The following is a 25,105-nucleotide window of genomic DNA, read 5'->3' as shown; positions in this document are numbered from 1 at the left end:
TTGTTGATTTATTAGTTTATTAATTGATCATGATATGTTCCTATAAATTAACATTTCAGTTTATCTTTATTTTATATATATATGTTAAGATTATTGTGAAACTATATCTAATCTATTCCTTTTATTCATAAAATAGTAGCAATAAATTGCTAGTTTAATTCACATCCTAGTTAGTTCTTTATTTAAACACTCGAACACTTAAAACACTTCCATAGCCAATGCCTGTTCTGCCCAATTCTTCATCACCCTTGTTCATTGTGAATAATGAAGTGCATTAGATTGTCTGCTGTCACCCTAGATTCTTTTACCAGTTGATAGTGAAGGATCGGCCGAGAGGGACTTGGACAAGGGTCTTGCTAATATAGTATTTGATCAGCATCAGCTCAAATCCACGGCGGAAAGGACAAGCTTGGTTGGAGATGAGGACTTGCTGCAGTTATCAGTGCTGTATTCAACTACTAGTATTATTATATTTTTAAAGAACCTTATTCTCTTCTAAACTTGTTATAATGGCTACTGAGATACATAATGCACGATTGTATTTATTCCATTCTCCGAAAGATGGATTGCACGTTCGGATAGTATGGTGAACAGAGACAAGTCAATTGGCCTCTAGTTTTCTTTCTTGTTGCTCCGCACATGCAATGCCATGTTGACAGGATGTATTATCATCAATTAAAGAAGAGTATTTACATTGAAGTTTCCGTAACGACAGTAAGCTTTCAAATTGCAGGCAGCAATGGCAGTTCTAGTGAGTCAAGTGCCTCTTGCAAGGGTGTTTATCCCATTGAAGGGGGGCCTCCAGCCTTTTATTGTTTTCCCCTGTGGTATCATAATTTTTAAATTACTCTGTGAAGTTTGGAGTAAAAATTACATATAAACAAATACCAGAGTCATCAGATGACACACAGTACCTATTGTCATTGAAAGCTTGTATTTTCCCCAAATATACACAATTCCCTGAAGTGGGATTCGCCTGTTAGGAAGGATAGAAGACCCAAAAAACCATCCCAGACCTTTCTCAGGCCTGAAATGAAAACTAATTACTCAAATTAACAGCTTCAAGTCTCTATCCTATGTCATTTTCTTCATGGACATCTTACATTCCTTCCAGGACCACCATAGTAAAAGTAAGTCCCCCAGACACTGTTTCTCCCTTGCTTTATATTATAACAATTTGAATGATCAGCCAAGAGATGTAGATTTGCTAGAGGGAGCAAATTGTTATCCCAATCCACCACCTTCAAATTCCTAAAATAGGATGCTTTTCCAAATCCCTCTTCTGCAAAATGACCACTGCCCATCTGTGTTGATGTATGGAACCCTGCTGATCTGAAGTTCACAATTTCCCCTCCAAATTGTACCATGCTTGCATGACTTCTCAAGTGGCTGAACAAAAACGCTGGCCAATATCCTACCAGGAGTCCTGATCCAAATTCCAGCCACCAATGTCCATGCTTTGGGTCCTACATGCCACCAATTTCCAACTTCTCAGTACTATTAGGGTAGATGATTAATGTGTGCCATCACATCAAGTCCTTGCTTTTATATATATACACACATAAACATGATGAACTTTCCTTGTCAGTCAAAGTGTCCTCCCGTCTAGTAGCAATCATATAAATAGAAACGTGTACATAAATTAAGTTTGATTAGTGTCTAAAACATAAAAAAAACTCAGGCCGAAGAGACTTAAGTAAATTTAGTTTAAGAAATAAAGATGAACATATAAAATAAATTAATATAAGATATTTTTATAATAAATTCTATATTTTCAAAAAAAAATAGAAAGTATATGTATTTTTGTTCTTACTATATCTGCTTTCAAATGGTACTTAGATTGCATTTGTTTTTCATCAGTTTTTATATTTACTATGAAATAAATACAATAAGATGTAATAAGATGTTAGGTAACAAATAAAATTGTAGCTTGTACCGTGGGTCAACTAAAAAATTAAATTTAAAATGTAGTTCAGCTTTTATACAGTAGTTTCTATATTTTTTTAATTAAATTTTGTAAAATCTTATTTAATTTTATGTTTCAAATGTGTTTTTGAAAAAATTAAATTTATTTTATTTTTTCTTTGTTTTAAGTTGATATATTTTTTGTGTTTTTTAATTATTTTGATGTAATGATATCAAAAATAATTTTTTAAAAATAAAAAAATATTATTTTAATATATTTCTAAAATTATTTTTAATTACACCAATTTAAAAAATTTATTTTTTCTTTACTTTGAATTAATATATTTTTTATGTATTTTTATTATTTTGATGCTCTGATATTAAAAATAATTTTAAAAAATAAAAATTATTTTTAATAAATAAAAATTATTATTTTGATGTATTTCAAAATAAAAAAAACACTTCAAAAAACAATCATAACCATATTTACACCAAATATTATATATATTTTAATATATATAAACTTTAACTATATTTTTTACTAAATATATTTATCTAAATCTAACCACTATAACTAATTATAATTTTTTAAAATTATAATTATAAAAATTATCTAAAAAATAAACATACTCCTAAAAAATAAAAGAAAAAAGAAGAAGAAGAAGACAGCAATGCATAGGAGAGGAAAGAAACGCGTGGTTTTACCCTTTAAGACCTTAAAGGCAGTTGGGTCAAGCTTTTGAAGACACTAATTAAATAAAAAAAAGACATCAAAGAAAAGCTGACCCCATCTAGGAAAAACCCTTTGAAAAGTAAAAAAGAAGAAGAGAGATTCTTACATTTTAATAGTATGATCAGGGAAAAGAACCAAGAAGCCAAGATAGATGTTCCAAGTCAAATTTATTAACCAATAAGCATTACAGGTCAACTCAAGACTCCTATGGTTACTGGATTTGACAATGATGTTTTGTTTCTCAAGTATTTTGTTTAAAGGAAGCAAAGTATAAAGCTTACCACCAAGTTAACAGTAAAAACTGCCTCAAAGCTGAAGACTTTGAAGCTGTAGAATTGATTCAAACAATACAGTACTGTACCTCATTCTCAACTACCATTCATTGACCAGAAAAGCTCACCTTCCAAATCATCAAGCCAATATCAAATTGTCTGCCATTGTAAGATGATCTTGGAGATATCGCAGCTCCAATGGCGATCTTGTTGTTTGTTTGGACAAATCCAGAACATAGCAAGTTATAGCATCCAGTAGCTTGGTACGCATCAGTCTGCAAATCCATTAATTCCAATTGGCCACTGGTTCACATTTCCTTAAACTATGGAAGGGATTTCAAGACAGAGAGCCAAATAACAAGACTTACCGTCCAATAAGTGAAGAATCTAGGGTAATTATCTCCATATAAATCTGGACTAACCTGAAGACACATGAAACAGGAGTCAATTTCGTAGGCACCGTATTACTGACTGAAACATGACTCAAACACCGATTACAAAAGTGAATTGTGTTAGCATAATCAACGTTGAGGTTATTTTGAGCATGGCCTAGCGTATAAAGAAGATTCTTGCCTGCCAACCGGCTTCTATGGTATTAAGATCATTGCCGAAAGAGCCAGAGATGACCCAGATTTGTGATAAGCTGAATTCATATTCACTAGTTACACGAGGTGACCAGACATTTATGCTTGCCTTCGCTCCAAAATACTGGTCTCCATTAGCAAAAACAACTGCATGCTGTAACACATAACATTATTAATACCAATACTAGGATATTTCTACAAGCACAGGCACAACATTTTTCACGGTCCATTATTCTTTTTATTATTTTTTGTCCTTTTTGGTCCAATAAATTAATGGCAGATGGCTCTCTCTGTAATTGAAAACAACATTTATTGTCCTGCCACTTTTTTTTTTCTCACCGACCCATTTTTCACTGTTTAATTTGGCATGGAAATGAAATTATCATTTGTAACTAAAAAAAGATGGAGGGTTCTAGGAATAACTAGAAATGACAGATTTTCGAGTGAGTTGTGACCATTCTGGTTCATCATGGTTATCTGTTTGTTAGTTCCACTAATAACATTGCTTTTAGAATTTGCAAATTCTTGTTGCCAAATACTAACTAACCTCATGACCACTGCCTTCTGAGTCTCTTCTTACATGTCGTCTCAATTTTCTGACAAATCTTTTAACAGAACCTACTCTTAAAACATCTTTTACTGTGGTTCTTCTTATTGGAACAGTTCCTTCTGGGCATGATTCACCCGAATCTGTCCAGAGCTGATAGCTCTCAGCCACTGTCTCTCTTGTTTCATTGTCTTTCGGCCTCTCTGGTAGATCCTGAATTAATGTAGATTCAGTAACAAAGATCAGAATCACAAGCTTTTCAAATACCAACAAAAAATCAAGAATGGAAACTGTTCAGTAGAAATAAACAGAAAAATTACCAGGGGTTTCTTTCCTCTAAGCTCTGGATGGTCAAATGCTGGTTGAAGATGAGATAGAACACAGTCTATTACATCACCATCAGGGCTCTAAACCATAAAACGAGGAACCAGATCACTAAGAAAACATATAACACAAAACCAGGCAAATTCAACTAACATTGAAAGAGGAGGGGGTGGGGATAGAAAAGAAGAATGAAAAGTCAAAACAAAGCAATACCTGAATTGTCTTGACTGCAGACTTGTTGATCTTGTTGAGAAAAGCATTGACTCTCTGTAGCCTCAATATTTCTTTACCCGGCCTGAAAGTTTGGTTGGCTACTAGCCGGTTACCGGAATCTGACTCAGCAGCTGGTACAGACAAGACAGGATAAATAGAAGAAGCAAAGACAAGAAGGAAAGCAACAAAAATAGGTATCATTGAGTGAGTGTCAACAGAAGTAGAAGCAGCCATTTTTTAGGAATGTATGTGGTGGTGTTGGAGTTGCAGAAACAACTTGTGTTTGTTTACATTGGTGTTGTCTTGTTGTGTGAAGAATACAGAATGGTTCACAATTCTGAAGCTTTGTCCATGGATATGAATCTAACTTCATGTCCATACAAAACAGAATCACCACGGTTCAAAAGAAGAGAACTACAGCTGTTTTGTTCACTAGATAGTTCACTTTTTTCCATATGTATACATATATATATATATAAACCCCCGCTCTCTCCCCCAACTCATATTCTGTTGTCTTGGTTTTGTGTGGTCTGTCGCACAAGGCATGAGCTTATTAAAATAGACCACCTCCATGGGTAGAAAGTATTAATAATTACCACAGGATGTGGTCACAGTACATAGAATACATGTGGTTATCGTACTAGCATCGTATGAATTTTACTCTTCGATGTGATTCTGAAGGGAAAGAAAGAGAATCATGAAATCTTGGTCCTTTTAATATATATATTTTTTCCATTTTTGTCAAAAATGGGCATCACACTTCATGCAAAATATATATTTTTTTTTAAATGAGCATCACACTTCATGCGAAAATATATATATTTTTTTAACTTACAATAATCTTATGATCTTAATTTGTCTTTTAATACAGCAACATTTATGACAGTTCAACCTTGATGAAATTGTAACGGTAACTCACTCCACTTCCAATTCTGGAATATGAAAGATGGAGATAATTATCCCATCTGTGTGCAGCACAACTATTGGACTGAAAAAGAATGGAGTTATCATTCATGGCACTGCTAACATTACCACTATGAAGTGGGAAACTACGCACAGCACATTCCTGCAAATTGGTGGGCCAAATGTAATGATAGTGTTAGAGAACTCATGATGATGAATTACATGGTTCCCAGTGAGTAATTTCCTTCGATTTAATATCAGATTATGGATAACTAAAAAGGTCCCCTGTGATGATTTCGTGGTAGACCAAGGTAATTGAAAATTAGTGAACCATGTGCCCCTTGCATCGCGGTTAAAAAGTTTAATTATGCCTTCACATTCCGATCCTTATCCTGGAAATACATGTTCGTTTATTAGCGTTCAAGGCTGAGCCTCTGGGGATGAAGACTGTCCGAGGACATCTCCTATACCAGGTTACTTCCTCCCTGTGCGTAAAACCAAACTAAATTAGGTGTTCATGGGAGAGTATAGTGAAACAGTATCGTGTAGTAAAACAACTGTGATTGCTTGTATAATTTACAAATTATTTTCTTACATCTTGAAGTATTTGCGGATGAAAGGAAACAGTACACACACACACACCACGTACACATAGAAAATGGCATTAAAAAAAAAAATGGCATTGATGGGGGAGAATTAAGGACTAGCTAGTGTTACCTGACCTAGCCAGTATGCTTGGAAACTTTACATACCTAATCGTAAAATGTCCTAGGAAAGTTACCCCATCAGGTAAACCTGATGGTAACTTGTGAAACTCTTTAAATCGAACAAACAAGACCAGTTTCTGCCTGGTATGAAAAGGGCTGTTGAACATGGAATATCGTTGCATATACTTTGGTGAAGAAATTCCTGGACAGAAAGGCTGAAAAATAGCTAGAGTTAGGATGAAAAAGTGATCCGTCTTAATGACTTTAGCAGACTTGATCCTCCATTAAGCTCATCACCATCATTTCTATGCCTAGTCCTGAAAATAAATTAATCATTGCAATAATTTATAATTAATTAGTCCAGCCTAGGCCCCATGGTGTCAATGATGTCACCATCTATGACATGTGATGTCATGGTAAATTAGGTTAGACTTGAATGTACATAACAGACTTCATTGCTGCTGCAAATAACTTCAAATTTATGACTCTTAGGAGAAGCTAGATGGTGAAACAGGATTCTCTAGGTTTACCCTGCATTCTCGAAATCAGTGATCTAATAAAGGAAAGATTGACACCTGCAGAGGGGGTAGTGGGGTGGAAGTGCTCTGTGGTCAAGTTACTTCTTTTCCTATATACTGTCTCAATATATCATGCCATTGTTTTGTCTCATTATACTCTAATTGATCTCACACTAGCACTACGCCATTCCTCTTGGATCATCGTTGATAATACATAGTAGAAGTCAGAAGATGCTGTGTTGACATTGTAGGTATGCAACTTAAATTAAGCAAAGTGAACAAAATACTCGACTCAACGCTGTGGTTTCTTTAGACTGAGCTTGACGTGTTATACATGGGAGCAAAAATGTATGGGGCCTTAGCCTGGTAATACTTTATAGAGTAATGGGGTATGATGCCTCCCACTTTGAGATACTTCCCTTTGATTTGTTACAATCCCATTCTTTATTTCTCTCTTCTTTTCACACACTTCCACTCACAGCATCACCCACCCCTGCAAGAAATAAAAGAAAAACTGGTGAAGATTATTGGCCCAGTGATGGTCACTCTCATAAAAAAACACAACCGGCAGTGAGATTATTAAGGAATTCGAGCGTGAGCATGTTCCTTTTTAAAGCTAGTCTAAGAGAATAGATTCCAACCCCACAATCTAGAAAGAACGCGCACAAGATTATTGTTTTTATTTTTATTATTATTATTATTATTTTGAATGTAGCTAACATTTATCGTAGGACGGTCGGACACACTCATCTTCTTAAAACTTGTGTTAGTGACAGTCCATGAAAGAGGTAGAATTTTATGATGTCCTTTGATCATTGCCACTGCATAATTATAAGGCTGCCAAAGCCATGATTTTTTTCAAAGGAGACGAATAACGAAGTAAATAAAAAATCAAGGCAGGGATGAAAATATGACAAAGTAAAAAAGAATTGGTGACTTTATGCCTCAAAATTTGCTACTCTCGATATATTGAAGGCTAAAGGCAGAAGTACGAGCATGCGGTGTAATAGCTTTTTTCAAGTTATATCGTTTCGATTCTTTTAACATTCCTGTGCTAGTCACCGAATAGATTAGTAATACCATATTATAATGCGATGCTTGTTGTAGCCGTCTGTGGCTAAATTAATAAACAACCGAACAGATAATCGACACATAATTGGCTTGTAATGAGGGTTGTAGATACGCTAATAAGCTATTTTTCAACATTTTTTAGGGCACAATCATCAAAATACATGGTCCCAGAAGAGCACTGTTTGCCTTCAGTAATAATAAGCTGTTTTTCAACATTTTTTAGGCCACAAGAATACCACTGTTTGCCTTCAGTAATAAGCTGTTTTTCAACATTTTTTAGGCCACAATCATCAAAATACATGGTCCGAGAAGAGCACTGTTTGGCTTCAGTAATCCGTAATGTGCAGAATGAGCAAGAACGCCACATCTTAGTACGTACTTTTGAAGGATGAAGATTAAATAGGTCACCTGTCGTGGATGTGGAGAACATGTGTTGTTTTCTCAGTGATGTAAAATGTGCACCTCTTTTTCACTATTTTTGTGGGGGGAAAAGCTGAAAATATTGTAGTGTTCTAAATGGCACACTAGAGAACCTTTCTGGCATGAATGGACAAAAATCTTGGGAGACTATCAAGGATATATATATATATATATATATTATCCATGGTGGTATGCTTTATAATCACAATATGGCTTTGTAGGTCAAAAGGTTCCTATGGCATCATTGACCTCACATGAAATGGATAATAAAGAAACTCAACTTGAGATTTTGATAAATATTCTATCTAATAAAGTCATGTAAAATTCAAATAGTTTTAAAAATAAAATTTATATATTAAATAATTGGTTAATTTTTAGTTTTAATAATTTGATATATTTTTTTATTAAAAATAACTAGTAATTTATATCAAAGTAACTAATGATTGGTACCTATATAAAAATCTTAATTTATAAGTTCAGAAATTCTCATATACATATTTTTTTTAAGAGAGAAATTATGATAATATTATAAAGAGATAGATTTTAAAAATATATATGCTGAAAAATATTAAATAAAGAGATTGTAAGCCTAAAACTTATAGGATTTATTGGGTATTTGCAACCCATAAGTTTTTTTTTTTTTTGTGGGGAGGAGAAGCTAAAATGTAATTTCAATCTTATAATATTTTAAGTTGTATTCTACTTACAATAATACAAATTAAATCAATATAAAATACTAAAAAATTTGCGTAGAGGTTCTGAAAAATTACTAAGAGACTCGTGTAAGATCTTGAAAAAATCTCAAGGAAGTTTTGAGCATAGACACTCTTCTTGGACCCATATGGAGTTTTTGGGTGCATGCTTAATAAGACATTGGGCGTGTGCCCAATTCTCAAAAATAATTAGACCAACGCATTATATTTGGATCTAGTAAGTGTTGGGGGTACTTTCAATACCCAAAATTAATTAGGTCCAGGTATAATCAGTAAGTGTTGGGGGTACTTTCAATACCCAAAATTAATTAGGTCCAGGTATAATCAATAATGGGTGTTATCTACCTAACACTATAATTAATTAGAAGGGGGTGTCATAACTAATTAGGTTCAAGAATAGTGCCAAACCAAATTAATTAAGGTAATAGTTTAAGCATGTTTCACTTAGTAAAGGTTTTTAAGTTCTTTAAATCTGAGTTTATCAATGGTTCTTTAAGTTTTTATGATATTAATATACCAAGACTTGTAAAAATACCTAGTTACCATAACAAGTTCGTTGAATTTTCTTCATTAAAAAGAGGGATAAAAATCCTGAGTAATAAATCAAAAAGGCCCATATGTAAAGACATGCACCATAGTTGAAAAAAAAATTCTAAGTACACAGAGGGGAACCATAAAGGAACCCTTACGTAGAAAATTTTTCTAAGAGGTGGAAAAATCTATGAAAAAAGAGTTTGCACTTAGAAAAATTTATAAATGATTGGAGAAAACTAATAAGAACGAGTCTATATTTAGAAGATAAAAAAAAGATTGAGCGTAACCTAAAAATGGTGAGCATATTCTTAGAAAATTTCTAAGTGGCCATAGGAAACTAATGAGGAAACTTATTGGAGGAACTCTTATCTTCAAACTCATTAGATAAACTCCCTTTAAAAAAACTCTCATTAAAGGAACTTATTAAAGGAACTCAACTCTTATTGAAGGAACTCTTATCTCATGACTCATTACAAGAGTGATGTTATTACATTAGAACCTCATACCAATCCTTGAAAGAGTGTCCGAAAATCCCCACCGTAGATCTGTAGATAGAAAATATATGTCATAAATACATTATTTTTATCTAAAAAATAAACTTATATTCCTATTAAGGATTATGCATTTTGATGTGATTTGAACAATATGTCTAAGAAGGTTATTAGAAGGAATGTCTTAAAGGCGAAGCCAAAATATTTACTTTAACTGCCTTAATAACTTTGAATGGATAAAGTTATTTTGATTCCACAAAGTTATAAATCCTTAGGATACACCAAATATCCAGGGGATAATCCCTTCTAGTTCTTCATTGATCTTTTATTTTTATTAGGAGAATAATTTTGCTTATAATATTTTTCATGTTGGTTGTTCTTATAAAAATAAAGAGACTCGTGTCTTTGCAAACTGGATTAAGCAACTCATGTAGGGTGATCCTAATTTTCATTTTCATACCTTGTTTCATCTTGCACAAGCTTCTGTGTGATATAACATAAAGTTTTTTATAGAGGTTATGTCTCTTACCCATCTTATTAAGGATTTTAAAGCTAATGGATTAATCAATTCTTTCACCTTGAGCATCTCTTTATTGAATCTTTTTAAATATACTCGTTTAGACTCATCTTCTTGTTGAATTGTGAACATAACTTGTTTTATCTTGAGCAAGTTTTTGTCTAGTAGAATATAAAAGTTTTTCTAAAGGGTATGTCCCTTACCAATTTTATCAAGGTCTTTAAAGCTACTGTATCAATTAGTTATTTTACCTTGAACATCTTCTCGTTGAGCCTTTTTAAATATACTTGTGTAAACTCGTTTTCTTGTTGGGTAACACTAAATAGTTCTATGGAGCTTTTCTTGTTGGGTTAATATTGAAACATGCAACTAGCTAAATGTATTTTTCAATTGAATTTAGCTCTAAGTTATTATAAAGATTGTGAGGAGAATTGTTTATATTAAGTTATTATTCTTGATGATTGATTCTAAACTATGCACACATTTTATATATGATTTCTCATGTTGGCTAAACCATCTTAGTTGCCCATGTTTATAAGCCAAAAAAAATAATATTATATTTTTACTATTTAAAAAGTTATATAACTAATTTGGTTTTTTAAAATTTTTTAAATAGCATCTTCACTATACGAAGGATAGCTTAGATAAAGTAAAAGAAATGAGAAAAGGAGGGAGAGAGAGAGGGGGTAATGATTTGCCATGTATTTAAATGTTTGACTAACAAAGAAAAAAATAAAGATTATATGTATTTAAATTTGAGAATTACAAAATAATAAAATCATAGAAGTTAATCCGTGGAGAATAAAATGATTGAAAAATATATTTCTTCGGCATAGATAGCAAAGTAATTATTAAAAGAAAAAAACAAGGGAACATGAATAGTTAGTTCAGCAACACTACTTTTTAAAAATGAGGTGGTCGGAGAAGTTCGAATTTAAGTTTTGTTTTTTTCCTATCTTATAAATTGGAAGTGAAGGATTGGTAATGTAAAGTACAAAACTATATAATAAAAAGATTAAACGGTGTCCATTTTCTTTTAAGACTAAACTATGTAAAGTACAAAACTATGTCAGAAAACATTAAACGGTGCAAAACCATCATCATTTTTTAATGCTCATTTTCTTTTAAGGTTTTGAAATTGTTTTTCCTGGATGGCATGACCTGGGCTTGGCTAATGTGTTCATGAATGCTAAGAGTACTAGCCCACATTTTTTTAAGTCTAAGAATAATAAATTATTATAATCATAAAGGAATCTCAATTAAAAAAAATATAAAAATCATGAATTAGATAGATTATTTCAATACAACTATATTAATAAGTCTAAGAATAATAAGTCAAAAAATTATATTAAAAAATAAAAAAAAATAGATATTCTATTCTCATTGAATATCAATGAGAAAAAAAATTATGCATGTATATTAGAATAATATATAATTTATCGTCAGTTGAATATAAACATAACCATAAAAAGTTGCAATGACTGTGCATAATTATTAAACATTGTTTTAATAAGTTTATTTAAAGATAATTTTATTATAAAAGACAAGCTAGGAAGAGATTACCATAGTCTACCAGTAGGGAAAAATGGAAGAGATGATGACGAAATGATCCTTTGGTTTCTATAAGACCGGAAATTTTCTGTGGATGAAGCTACTTCAAAATTGACCAAAGCCACTGTATCCTAACTGTCACAATTTTTGTTCTTTCAACTGTAATATATGTTTGAAGGTTTTGAATTTGCTACCATTGAATGATTTGATTCGTGGAAATGTGCAAGTGAAAGCATAGAAAAATAGCCACAGAGCTGTATTTGCTCCACTTACAGTTTTGTGTGAGCATTTTGAATTTTGTGTGGTTTTCCTTCTACACTTGCTAGGAATGGGGTGAAGAATTTAAAGTGTCGGAACTGTCTGAAGAGCCAGTGAAAAGTATAGCAGACACTGGAAAATCCTATGTGCATGATTATCTTGATGTGTATGGAAGGCCAGTGCTTGTAGTGGTGGCATCCAGGCACTTTCCTACTGTAAGTTCTTAAGTTCAATGAAAGCTTCGTCCATTACAAAACTAACAGTTTTCACATGATGAACAGTGTTACTTAATCATCCCTACAGTGAATGAAAGATAACAATAAGTTATAATTTCTTTGCATATATGTGGAGTATCGCAAAATCTAGAATGTCATGGAGATATTTCCCCTGCCTTTTGTTTTAGAAGGCATAAGTGAAAATATTGACCTCATGAACAGAGCAATTTTGGAAACTAATAGATTACAGGGAACATCTCGACGACTGAGTTTTTGATAGGATATGTTTGCAGATCCTTGGAAAGGGCCAGCTTTTCCTACCCCTCGTGTCAATGATCTTCACTCTTGCATATTACAGTAGATATTCCAGGTTCTAAATACATATTGGCATCCCAAAACTGACAATAATTTCAAAAGGATTTCCAATGGCCTTCTGATTATAGCTGGTCTTGCAAATTTTGATGAGATTTATTTGCTTCTCCTTGGATCAAGTTAGGAGATCTTACCTCTTTTATGAAACATTATGAGGCCCTGTCAATTACTGATTACATTTCAGATGACCATAGAATATTAGTTGTTGATGAATACTTTATATTCTCAACATCTCATTACTGCAATATTTTGAGCTCAAACAAAGATTAATTTGGATCTGCCATTGTTCATCATCTTCTGTCATTGTTTCTAACCAAGCATAAATTACTCAAGGCAGATGCATAATCCTTTTGAGAAAGAGAAGCTGTGTGTTTTTCTAATTGAGAAGGCACTGCAAAAGCACCCAGCTGGGAAAGAACAAATATTAGGAATACTTGATCTCCGAGGATTCAGTCTGAGAACACAGATTTTAAGTTCTTGACCTTTCTGGTAATTCTCACAATCAGCTGATGATTTCTTATGACTAGTTGGAATTTCACAAATGTGATTGTCTATTGCTGCTCTGGCCATTAACCTGTTTCTTTTATTGTGCTGGTGAAAAGTACATAACTAGGTGATGATTTACAATTTGTCGACTTTGCAAACATTTAAGGTCTGTATGGCAACTAAAAGATATTAGGGAATGGAAGAGAAACTAAACTGAGGAAAAGAAGGGTAAAGAAAAGAAGGGAAATCAAATTTCTTTTGCTTTGTTTAAGAGAAGCGAGCAAAATGAAGTTTTCTTTGCTTGGATATATGAATGGAAAAGAAAGAAAAACAATTTTTTTAGAGGATACAATGAGTAAAATTCTGTCAATTTTTTCATTTCCTTAGCTTTCCTCCCAGTTTGGGCTGAAAACTCTTGTGTGTCAACAATGGAAGTCAAGAGATTTATTTTCCCCTCTTCTCCCTTATTTTCCCCTTTTTTATGTTCATAATTTAGCATCGAAACACAGGAAAGTGGTTTGATTTCCTTTACATTACTCTCCTCTCTCTCAAAATGCTTTCTTTCCCTTATTTTTCCCAAAGAAAATGCAGCAAAGTCTGGCAACCTTGTGGGTTAGCTTGCATATTCCATCTGCATCGAACCATTTCTTCTGAGTTCAGTTTTGAATTCTTCAATGATAATATCATTGCTGCTAGAAATCCTGATTTTTTATGAAAGATATCTGAATTAAAATGTTCTTAAAACCTCTTTCTTTTAATGTTACCTGAATTATGTTTATTCAATTCCTCATTCTTTTATTGATATTAATCTCTCTTTTGCTATCACCTTGTTGAAATACGATTGCAGCAATTGCCTAGCAATTATATTATGGACAACATGGGTTAACTGGTTTACACGGCAATTGGCCAAGCCTTTGTTGAGATCATATGCTTCTCTGGTACGCCATCTTTTCACCCCCATAATTATCTAGTAAAGTCTTACCTGTGCTATGTGCTATAATTATTACCTATTCAACATCATGGCGATTTAGTTTTTAAGTCGCAAAACTCAGATGGACATGGACATGCTTTCTGTAAAAAGTTAAAACAGAAATTATATCCATTTTCTTTGCTATCCAATTTTGCTTGCAAGCAAATGGCATCGAACAAAAGGTGTAAAGAGGATAAAAAAGCTCCCTTGGAATGATAACCTGGAAAGCAAAACCAACATATGGATATTCCATCATTGTCCCATATATGTTACATCAGAACAGATGAAGCAGAAAACACCTTGTTATACATATCATTATCACCTTAGCGAGCACGCAACCTAGCTTAGCCGTCATTATCCATCATTGATTTATTATTATGTCATGTCGGAGAAATTAGCAAAACAACAACGCTAGGGACAGTTTAAACTCGTTTTCCAGACATAATATAGTATCACAACATAATGAAGAATTTCATTTAATTTCTTAGAGTGTCAGACAGGCAGAGAGAGAAAATAGAGATGGAGAAACCAAGGTGGTGGTTGTTACTGTTACCTGGTATTGTATTGTTGAATTTGGTGGGTCTTTGCAAGGCAATCGAATCGCCACAGTATGTTGTGGTGCATGCAGAATCGGATTTCGAGGTGAGATTGTATGTGAATTCCACATGGATGTCTGCTCCAGTTAATGAACTCTCCTTTGAGAAAGCCACCTTGTTTGGCTTTCATAGGTAACTCCTGTGCCCAAGATTCAACATCACTTTGAATTTTATATGCATATCTAGTTTGTTGTTTTGATTGCTTAGAGAAAAGGCGAAGTTTGATGTTTTTAAGACTTTGTTTTGGTTGGTATTTTTCACTTCTATAATAATTCAACCAGCTAGAACACTAGTTGGGTGTACGTTTCAATTTTCCTCCACGCTCCTGGAGCTACCATTTCTTAAAGCTGATAGCTGCTTTATATTTTGTGACTGCTAAATCTTCCTTTGAGATTCTAGTTCATCTGTTTGATATCACCCTGTTGTTCTTTTATCAGGTTGTTTCAATACATCCAGGGTGCCAATCTAAACTATTCGAGGATTGCAGTGACAGTTCCCTTAGTGACCAGCATAGTTCCAGGAGCTGGGCCCTTCCGATCATCTGCCTATGTTGTTCGGTTTTATTTGCCTGTGAAACTCCAAGCTGACCCACCCGTCCCCCTTGATGAACTGCACCTGAAACCTTACGCATGGATCAGTCATTGCGTTGCTGTGAGGAAGTTCTCTGGGTATGCGAAGGATGACAATATTGCAAAGGAAGCAAAAAGACTCGCTGTCAGTTTGAGCAGGTCGCCATGGGCCAACTTAAGCGCTAGCGAGAGCAATTATTCCTATTCTATTGCTCAGTATGATTCTCCATTCCAGTTTATTGGTCGTACCAATGAAGTGTGGGCAGATATAAAAGTATCCGGAGCAGATGGCTGTAAATCCACTGGAATAGCCTCATACTGAAGAATTGCAGACCGAAAGGATCAAGCACAAACATAATAAACCACTGTAGTTTCCTTATTCTCATATATATTTCTCTGTGTGTGTGTGTGTGTAAAAACATGTTTATGTATTCCATTTCAGCTTGTAAGTTGATACCATAAGAACGTGATGCTTGTGCTATATTTTAGCCTTTTACTAGCCAGTTTGCTCATTGCTGCGGAGTTCTTGAAAAGTTTTCTTGTAGCCCTTCATATTAAAAGGAAATTCAATGATTTTAGAGAAAGAATATATTTTTTTTAGTCAAAATTCCTTTTTTTAATTCATGCATTGCTTTTCTGTTTTGAGAAAAAAATCTCTCTTTTTTCATCGACATGATTTTTTCGAATAAAAAAATAAATATTTATAAAAATTCTAATGATTTATAAGGAGAACAAAAAACGTATTATTTTAATCAAAATTTCAATTCCTTATTAATATGTTTCTTTTTTTTATTTGAATAAAAACATGGTTTTTTTTATTGGATGCATGATTTTTTAAATAAAATATTATAATAATCTGAAAAGAAAGTTTTAATATATAAAAAAACATAAAATCATGCCTTTATAATTTTTACTTTAATATGTGAAAAAATAAAAGAATAATTAATTTGAGAACTATATAAAGCATTTCTAATAAATAAATAAATAATAGATATTTTTCCCTCATTGAATATCCATTAGCAATGTTTTAAAAAAAATTGCATATTAAGTTTGTATAAAATAATTTATAAAGTAATTATTATACAAAGCTCTAATTTTATTTGAAAATTATGTATGGATTTTTTAAAAAACAAATATATATATCATTTTAATAAATTTATTTAAAGTTGATTTTATTATAAAATATAGAAAAACAAGAAAATTAAATAAATAAATAAAAGAAACGGATGAATGTTAGGCCCACACACCTGAAAATATATTTAGTTAAAATAAATATGTGGCAATTAAAATAAATATTAAAAATTAATTCAGTAATTTAAATTCTAGAGAAAATATATTTATTTAGTCAAAATTCCTCTTTCTTGTTCATGGTTTTTTTTTATTTTGAGAAATAAATATTTATTTTTTTATATAAAAACTCAAGCCAATCAAAATAAATATTCATAAAAATTCCAATGATTTAAAGTAAGAAGGATAAAAACATATTTCTTTAATCAAAACTGTCATTCCTTATTCATTTGTATTTCCTTTTTTATTTTTAAGAAAACATATCTTTTTTTATTATAAACATGATTTTTAAAATAAAGTTTATCATAATATGAAAAGCAAGTTCCAAAAAAAATCAAGCCTTTGTGTTTTTTTTAGTTGGCTATGTGAAAAATAAAGAATGACTAATCTGATAACAAAACATTGACAGTAAAAATAACAATAGCATAATTGGATGGTTTTTAGTTAACAATTTTAATTAAAGAGAAACTCTTTATGAAATAAAAAAATAAAATAAAATAATTAATAAATATGAGATAAAAACAATGAAAGGTAAGCGCTTTTAGGTTTGAAAAGTCAAGTTTGTGCACCTATTTATTTTTAAAAGTTTGAGTGGATAACACATCATTTAGTTGAGGTTCTTTTTCCATAATCAAATAGATAATGTGTCGTTCATTGCTACAAGTTTTTGCCATTAAAATCGAACTAATTTGGATTTCAAATCCTGTATTGTAATTTATTTTCATTTAAAAACACAAAAAAAACAAAACATCCTAAAAATTTTAATACCTTCATTCCCAACCTTTAAACATCATCTAATCAACCAAAAAACTCAAAAAAATCAGATTGAATCTAAATAAATTTTGTGAGAATATATTTACTTTTTTAGCACTATTAAAGATTGAAATCATCTCCATTGAAACCCCCTTGAAGATAAACTTATTGATGTTAAGATTGATCTTTTGTTTTTTTTTTAACAACTTGCTTTCTTATCCCTCAACATTCAAAAACTAAAACATGAAAAAAATAAAGGTCAAAGGTTGAAAAAATATAAAAATATAAAATATAAAATAAAATAAAAATCAGAAATTAAACTTAACCTTTTCACGCCACGCCATATTGGATGAACTCCCTTTTAAAAAACAAATCTACTGGCATCAACATTGGCCTTCTTAGTGGTCAGCTGAAAGTTTTCTCTTTCCTTTTCTTTAAACGACTTGCTCTCTCTACTATTTTCTTGACAACTCGTCCTCTTTTGCTTCAGCATTTAGAAACTAAAACATAAAATAATAAAATTAAGGATCAAAATGATAAAAATAAAAATGTAAAAATATAAAATTTATAAATAAAAAAAGTTAAAAAGTTAAACTTAAGCTTTTCACGTTACATTGGATGAATTCTCTAGATAAATCTATTTATATGGGATTGGTTTTTTTTCAATAATAAACCAAAAGTTTTCTTTCTTCTATTTTTTTTTTGGTGAATTGTTCACTCCTCCATGATATTTAGAAACTAAAACATAAAAAATAAAGTTTAAGGGTTAAAATAATAATAAAAAATGTAAAAAAAATAAAAATTAGCCCAACTTATTCACACTAAATTAGACACGCTATAGCTATCACGTTGCATAGTAATTGAAATTGTAAATCCTCAGTCACGTTGCATACAGTAAATCATTAGTCTCTTTTAATTTATTTTATTATAATATAATTATAATTACCTGAACTTCCCTAAATGACTCTCAGCTGAATACTCAGGATAAAAATGCACTAAAATTTTATTTATATTTATTCTTGCATGATCCATAACAATCATATAATAACAAAAACCGTTCTTGATTACAACTTTAGCTTATGAAAAAAGACACCTAGCAAAAACAATAAAAATAATTTGAGTTAATAGGTTAAATTTATGGCATGAATTATAAAATTAAGATAATCTCATAGAAAATAAATTAAAATAAATTATAAAATTTAATTTTTAATTAAAAAAAAACCTCAAAACAATATTAAAAAATATTAAATTAAAAAACAAAAAAAACTCAAAACAAATTATGAATATCAATCCTCACTAAACTCACTATTGAATAATTAGTTTTTTTTTAAGCACTATTTTAATGGGTAGTGAATTCACCTTTCCTATTAGTTTTTGTTAATTTTAGTGAATAGAGAATTCACCTCTTCATTTAATTTTTGTTAATATGAAGCTCACTTCTTAATTAATATAATATTGAAATAATAAAATGAAAAATAATAATTAAATAACTTGAAATAAATTATAAAGCTCAATATCTAATAAACCCAATATTAACATAAAACTGAAAAAAAATTAAAAAAAAACTTTACGAAAAGATGAACAATGAATTTATCTTTTTTTTTTAGTTTTTATTGATTACTCTATTTATGATACTTATAAAATTGTAGGGCTGCATCATATGATTTTATATTATAATTGTAATTATAATTATAATTATAAATTATACTAATTGAGAAAGGGATTTTATTTTCCTATACCCTTATACATCATGGATGACATAGTAAGAAATAGTACTTCGAAAATTTAATTTTAATTCTTGAAGTTTTTATTTGTAATTTGGTTTCTAAATTTTTATAATTTATAAAAAGAGAAAGTAAAAGCATGATCTTGATCTAAAAATCAATATATCTAAATAAATGACAAATATCTCTTTTTATAGGCTAAAATTTAAAACTATTGATGGAGGCTAATTAATTTAGTGGTTTAACTAATTTGGTGGCTAATTATTCATTTTGTGACTGAACAAAATATTATAAACAACATTATAATTTGGATAAATGATCTTCATGAAAGTTATATGTATTTGTCATATATTTCCAATAAAAAAAGTAGTGGGCTCATTTAAATTTCTAAAACTTAAGATATGGCCTGAACACCGAACAATATTTTGGCTTTATGGTAAGTTAAAACTTCTCTTTTGTTACTAAGATTTAAACTTCAAAACAATAATATTGAGTTTTAGACTATTCATAAATGTTTAGGTCTATATCTAAGATTTTCATCAAGCTAAACCACGCCTACATCCAAGGTCTATAGCTCTAGTAATTACCCAAAAATCAAATAGTGTTCTAGATGTAATTGAACCGGCCCAACTAGAATTTCTTCTTGAAGCTTAACCCTCATTTTATCTCTCAATTTCAATAATTAAATACATCAATTAGTCCTATGAATTTTGGGATATTTATACATTTAAATTAAATATTTATCATAAATTAAAAATATCTTATATTATTAGACTTGTTATTATAATAACATGTTTTAGTTAGGAAATTTAATGATACTTCAAATGCAATATGATGATATAAAACCTTAATAAAAATGTACTTTTAAGTACTTATCATCAGACTTTTATGATCTATGTCTATTCCAAGAGGTGTTGTATGGCTGAAAAGAATCATGTAAGAGAGGTTGTGATTGCAAACAAAGCAAGTTAAGCTTTCAAGCAACTAAAAAAGAAAAAAGTTATTGTAGAGGTTGAAGTAAATAGCTTTAAGGTGACTTATTCTTTTCTAAAGAAATAAATACAAGGTGTTTTCCTTTAGTTGGGCTCCAACGACAAATTATTTCAAGTCACCTACAACCAAGTGGATTCCCTAAAATAGGAGATCCTTAAGGAGAAACCACTTAAAATGGTATGAGGACTAAGTTTCTTGTTACCGGGGAAGAATCCTGGCATTATTAAGCTCTACTAAAGGCTTTAAGGAACTTTCATCGGGAGTTCCAAGAATTGTTTTATACAGTCTGCAACTTTGACTAAGATGGTAGGGGATAAGATATTTCTTGCTCTGTCCAACCTATATTTCTTCAACCAATTAAAGGGAATGTAAATGGACTTCAGTGATACCTTTTATTTAGTCCCGATGTCTAACTTTGTGGATATGTTCTCAATCATGGAAGTTACTGCCCAATGTGGTATACCTGACTAAGAAGCCTAGGTTAGATATTTAAGCTCCACTCCTTTTTTTTTTTTTTACAAAACCCAGGTCCTATAAGGTTTATCCATGTAACATTTATTCTTTATTTTATAAAATTTTGATTCCTTTTATTTCTTTATTACTCATATATATATATATATATAATGTCATCTTCTTTTTCTTTTTCTCAATTTTATCTATAAAATTTTTTTACCTATCGAGAAGGTCACCTTTGGACCAACCATGTTAAGTGGATTGCATGAAGACAATTTCTACACAGTTTAATTTTAAACTCAAGTTAGGAGAAAAGTTAGGTTAAGAGGCTTTTTTTCTTTAATTTTATTATTTTTCTCAATTTTATCCTTAAAATTTTTTATCGGCTGGGGGGGGGGTTTATTTTTCTCAATTTTATCCTTAAAATTTTTTATCGGCTGGCTGGGTTATCATTGGACTGATCAAGTTGATTAGGTTATGTTAGAGCATATCTCACACAATCTAATTCTAAACTTGGACTAAGCAAGTAATCAGATTAAAATGTTTCAAGGTTGACTCGTTATGTTGGTTTTAATAACAAACCTAAATAGTTCTTTACAACTTGGATTTATATGTTAAGTTAAAAAAAATTGATTTCTCCTGCATTGCAGTGCAAACTTATAAACTAATATCTTTCATAATTTTTCCAACTTCAACTAACATTTTCTTAGTTCTTCATTTTAACCTATTTTTACATTTTAAAACCTTATTTCTTTAATATTTCTTCTTTAAATTTTCCACTTTATACCAAATACAACTTCATTAATGTTGTTTAATAATATGGTGGGTCATTAGCATGTAGGATGATAATTGTATAGTGTCCAACTCCAATCGAGTTCATAAAAATGAATTTCCATAGATTATCCATCTCTGAATGCTAATCATGTATGACCATATAAAATCTTACTTTTATGATACTAGATGTGGACACATGCTAACTAGTAGGGTTGTATAATATTTATGTAAAAAATTATGTTTAGATACTATAAATATATTCTAAAAAAATCTACTACTCGAGCCATAGACTTGATAAGTCAAATAAGTTGATTTTATTTTAATCAATTGATAAAAAATTAATAGCAATAATAAAACCAAAATAGAAAAAATGATCATGATAATTTAGGAAAAAATCCTTTTTCCAAAAGGAGAAAACAATGTAATTTAATTTTCAACCAATTAATTATGGAAGGATGAAATTGGGTGAAAGGAAGAAAAAAAAACCCGGCTTGAGCCAACCCCTATTAGCATTATAAATATGTAATCTAAGTAATAAAAGGTAAGTCAACCCATGGTGATCTATCAAACCATTGGTGGGTCACGAAATCAAGATAACCTGATGGAAAATAAATAAAAAGAAACCACAAACTCCATTTAAAAAAACTAATGTTGAATAATAAAATAAAAAAAATAAGTAAAAAAAGATGTCGACCAATATTAATTGTTGGAACTCGTGAACAAAGTCATTAGACTTAAAGCATTATACATGAAAAATCATAAAACTCAATCCTAAACCAATTAAATATTGAAGGATAATATATATATAAGGATGAAAAAATAGCAATTAAAAAAATAAAAAATAAAATTTAAATAAAAAATAAATTAAAGGAAAACTATGAATTTTTTATCGAAGGGTGAAAAAAGAAAATTCACTTTAGCAAAAGGAAAAATAAAATCAAAATAATAAGAATCAAATTGAAAAAAAAATATATATAACAAATTAGGATTGAAAGATGAAATTGAAAGCAAAACTTTTTTAACAAAAAAGATAAAAAAAAATCAGAAATGAGAGAGAAATATCAATAACTAAGAAGATAACTCTTAAATTTTGAATGCTTTTAAGGGAATGAGAGAGAAAAGTGGAAAAAAAAAACCTTACTGCACACGCCACTAAAAGATTGTGGGCGCCTCCCACACACATGTGTCAGCCACTTTGTCAAATTTAAAAATATTTTATATTTGTTAAAAGATCAATTAACCCTTGGCTATTTAGTAATAACAAAAAAGAAGGTTAAGAAGACCAAAACGCACCAGGATATAAGCTTTAAATTTATTTTATATTAAAGGCAATTGAGTTATTTTACTATGCTTAAAAAAGTGAAAAATACCAAAAAAAACTCCTAAATGCTAGAATTAATTTTTTTTCTTTTAGATGTAAATTAGTAATTTTATTATGCATTTAAAAAAGAAAAAAATTAATATACCCTCAACAAATCTTATAACGATCAATAGGCAATGTGAAAAGATAAAATACCCCCTACACTAGGGCCATTGATTTTTTAAAAAGGGTAAAATGGTAAATACATTATCACAATAAATTGTAATTTAGGTCTATATGTATGGTGATTTTTCCTTCCCCTTTAGGTTTTTTCTAGATCAGTAATTTATGTTTCGCCATAATCTAATCCAAATTTTTAACATTACAAAGGGATGCTTAGACGATTATAATGTTTTTAAAGAAGTAAGAAAAACGTAATATTCTGGTCATTAACTTGATTGGATCTAATAAGAATGAGGAATTTAATGACATGATTTAAATTATAGACAATGATAATATAGAAACCACAAAAGAAACATTTGACAACAATTAACTAAAAAAATAAATTGCTAATAGCATACTTAAAAGGAGAAAAAAGAAAAAATTATTGAAGACTTACTGTCACTCCACCTTAGACATCATTCTTCACCAAAAGATTTTGCTAAAACAGTTCAAACCTCACTACAAAGAGCTACATGATGACATTAAAAGAAGTCGTATGAGCTACTAAAGTAATGCCCAAAAAAGCACATTGAACAAACACACGTTGAAGTGGGCATTCATGTATGTTCAATCAATCAATTATATTTAATTTAAGAATAAAATAAGTTTTTAAAAATAAATATAACAAAGAACAACAATTCAAAAGACCTAAGATAACCTAGTCAAATTAAAAAATAAAGGATAAAATAGAGGATATAAAAAAAATTTAAAAAAAAATAGAGCTTAATCTCTAATTAAGCAAATGTTGAAGGGTGAAATTAAAAAAAAAACTTAAAAAGGATAAAAAAAAAACCAAGCAAACATTCTAAAGTTGAGTTAATTTCTCAAACTTACAACTCATGAAATCCTAGACATGACTTAACAAAAAAGCTTAAACTCAAACTAATTTAATGTTGAAGGATGAAATGGGTAAAAAAAATATCAATCTAAATTTTTTAAAAAAGCTGAAAAACAACAATCCAAAGAATGAAGATAAAATCTAATGGGAAAAAAATGATGGAGGGTGAAACCACACAAAAAAAATATCTTAAATAAATAACAATTAAATGAATAAGGATCAAATTTAACAAAGAAAAAAAAATTAAACAAGGATGTAATCAAAATAAATTTTTAATTTTATAAATTATTTTAAATAAAATAAATAGTAACGAAAGAAACATTAACTAAATTGAAAAAAAAGAGAAGTTGAGGGGTTGGTTTGAAAAATTGAAGAGTATGGTGCAAACATCATATTAGAGAGAGAAAATAAAAAAATAGTTATTAGTGCCAAACTAGAGATCCATTTGGTGCATGTATTACACATTATGGAGAAAATATCAAGACAAATTTAACACTGTCCTAGAATGTTTTTTTTTGGCTATTGAAATTAGCCGCGTGTGTCATCCGAAGACAACAAAGCAGTCGATACATAGTGCATACTCAACATGTCTTAGTATATGTTTTTTAATATTTTTTTATTTATTAAAATATTAAATTTATCATGACCTAACCTAATAATAACAAAAACACCAATATTATATAATGAAAAATATTATTCTTCGACTTAGTGTATAAGTATTTGAATTTAAGAGTAATTAAGTCTTTAAGGATTGAAAATACCTCTCTTTATCAGTCAAATATTTTTTATTATAAAAGTAAATACATTATTTTGCCGTGCACTTTTATATAAAAATACAAAAATAACTCTTTATAACAGCCTTACAATTTTACTTTCCAGGGCTTTAATGTCATTTTACCGTGCATCTAGAAAGTGTAAAACCAATCATTTTAAAATATCAAAATGGTCACATTGCAAAGATAATTTTACTCACAACCATTAGCTATAAGGTTTTTTTTTTTTTTGAGGGGTAACATAGTAAAAATACTGTTACTGTCGACGGTGCAATGTGCACAGTAACAAAACTTTTGCCATTCCTTAAAGTTTTTTTTTTTAATATATATTTTTTCAATTTATTTGCTTACCCCAACCACTTTCTGCTTTAATTGTTTTATTTATCATTATTATTATTATTTTCGTGTACGAGTTAACTTGTAGATATCTTTGAAAAAAAGAGAGAGAGGGTCCTTGTCAAGTATCAAGGCCACTGCAACAAATAACTCTCGCTTCTTCAGCTTTCTCTCTCTTCTCTC

General features: G+C 30.3%; 2 protein-coding genes and 1 pseudogene across 4 annotated transcripts; 2 read left to right on the top strand and 1 right to left on the bottom strand.

Moving 5' to 3' along the window:
- Window positions 1-844: 844 nt before the first annotated feature.
- On the bottom strand, window positions 845-5,312 carry LOC105136726 (uncharacterized). Of its 3 annotated transcripts, none has more exons than XR_844409.1 (8): window positions 4,579-5,308; window positions 4,362-4,448; window positions 4,042-4,254; window positions 3,484-3,648; window positions 3,279-3,332; window positions 3,039-3,185; window positions 1,028-1,466; window positions 845-960 (listed from the first exon to the last, which is right to left on the bottom strand). XR_844409.1 is itself a non-coding variant. In XM_011042182.1 (8 exons), exons 1-7 carry the CDS (start codon window positions 4,810-4,812, stop codon window positions 1,089-1,091), a joined length of 1,278 nt encoding a protein of 425 aa, XP_011040484.1. In that variant the 5' UTR covers window positions 4,813-5,308; the 3' UTR covers window positions 861-1,004; window positions 1,047-1,088. The 3 variants fall into 3 exon arrangements, 2 of the variants coding, with proteins under 2 accessions (XP_011040484.1, XP_011040483.1); XM_011042182.1 differs by having other exon boundaries at window positions 861-1,004; window positions 1,047-1,466; XM_011042181.1 differs by having other exon boundaries at window positions 861-1,466; window positions 4,579-5,312.
- A 212-nt stretch (window positions 5,313-5,524) lies between these two features.
- Window positions 5,525-13,628, top strand: LOC105136754 (uncharacterized; annotated as a pseudogene).
- Window positions 13,629-14,646: 1,018 nt separating this feature from the next.
- Window positions 14,647-15,981, top strand: LOC105136725 (heme-binding protein 2-like). Its single transcript, XM_011042180.1, has 2 exons — window positions 14,647-15,032; window positions 15,338-15,981. Exons 1-2 carry the CDS (start codon window positions 14,824-14,826, stop codon window positions 15,789-15,791), a joined length of 663 nt encoding a protein of 220 aa, XP_011040482.1. The 5' UTR covers window positions 14,647-14,823; the 3' UTR covers window positions 15,792-15,981.
- The last annotated feature ends 9,124 nt before the right edge of the window (window positions 15,982-25,105 follow it).

Source organism: Populus euphratica, unplaced genomic scaffold (genome assembly GCF_000495115.2).
Source record: "Populus euphratica unplaced genomic scaffold, PopEup_1.0 scaffold60.1, whole genome shotgun sequence".
In the NCBI taxonomy this organism is placed as follows: Eukaryota; Viridiplantae; Streptophyta; class Magnoliopsida; order Malpighiales; family Salicaceae; genus Populus; species Populus euphratica.
This window is presented reverse-complemented; position numbering and strand designations above follow the sequence as displayed.

Coding starts and splice junctions, on each gene's coding strand:
- LOC105136726 (XM_011042181.1), bottom strand. CDS start 4,812: ATGGCTGCTTCTACTTCTGTTGACACTCACTCAATGATACCTATTTTT. Junction 4,449..4,578: donor CTGCAGTCAAGACAATTCAG/GTATTGCTTTGT, acceptor TTTATGGTTTAG/AGCCCTGATGGTGATGTAAT. Junction 3,333..3,483: donor CCATAGAAGCCGGTTGGCAG/GCAAGAATCTTC, acceptor ATGTGTCTTCAG/GTTAGTCCAGATTTATATGG.
- LOC105136725 (XM_011042180.1), top strand. CDS start 14,824: ATGGAGAAACCAAGGTGGTGGTTGTTACTGTTACCTGGTATTGTATTG. Junction 15,033..15,337: donor ACCTTGTTTGGCTTTCATAG/GTAACTCCTGTG, acceptor TTCTTTTATCAG/GTTGTTTCAATACATCCAGG.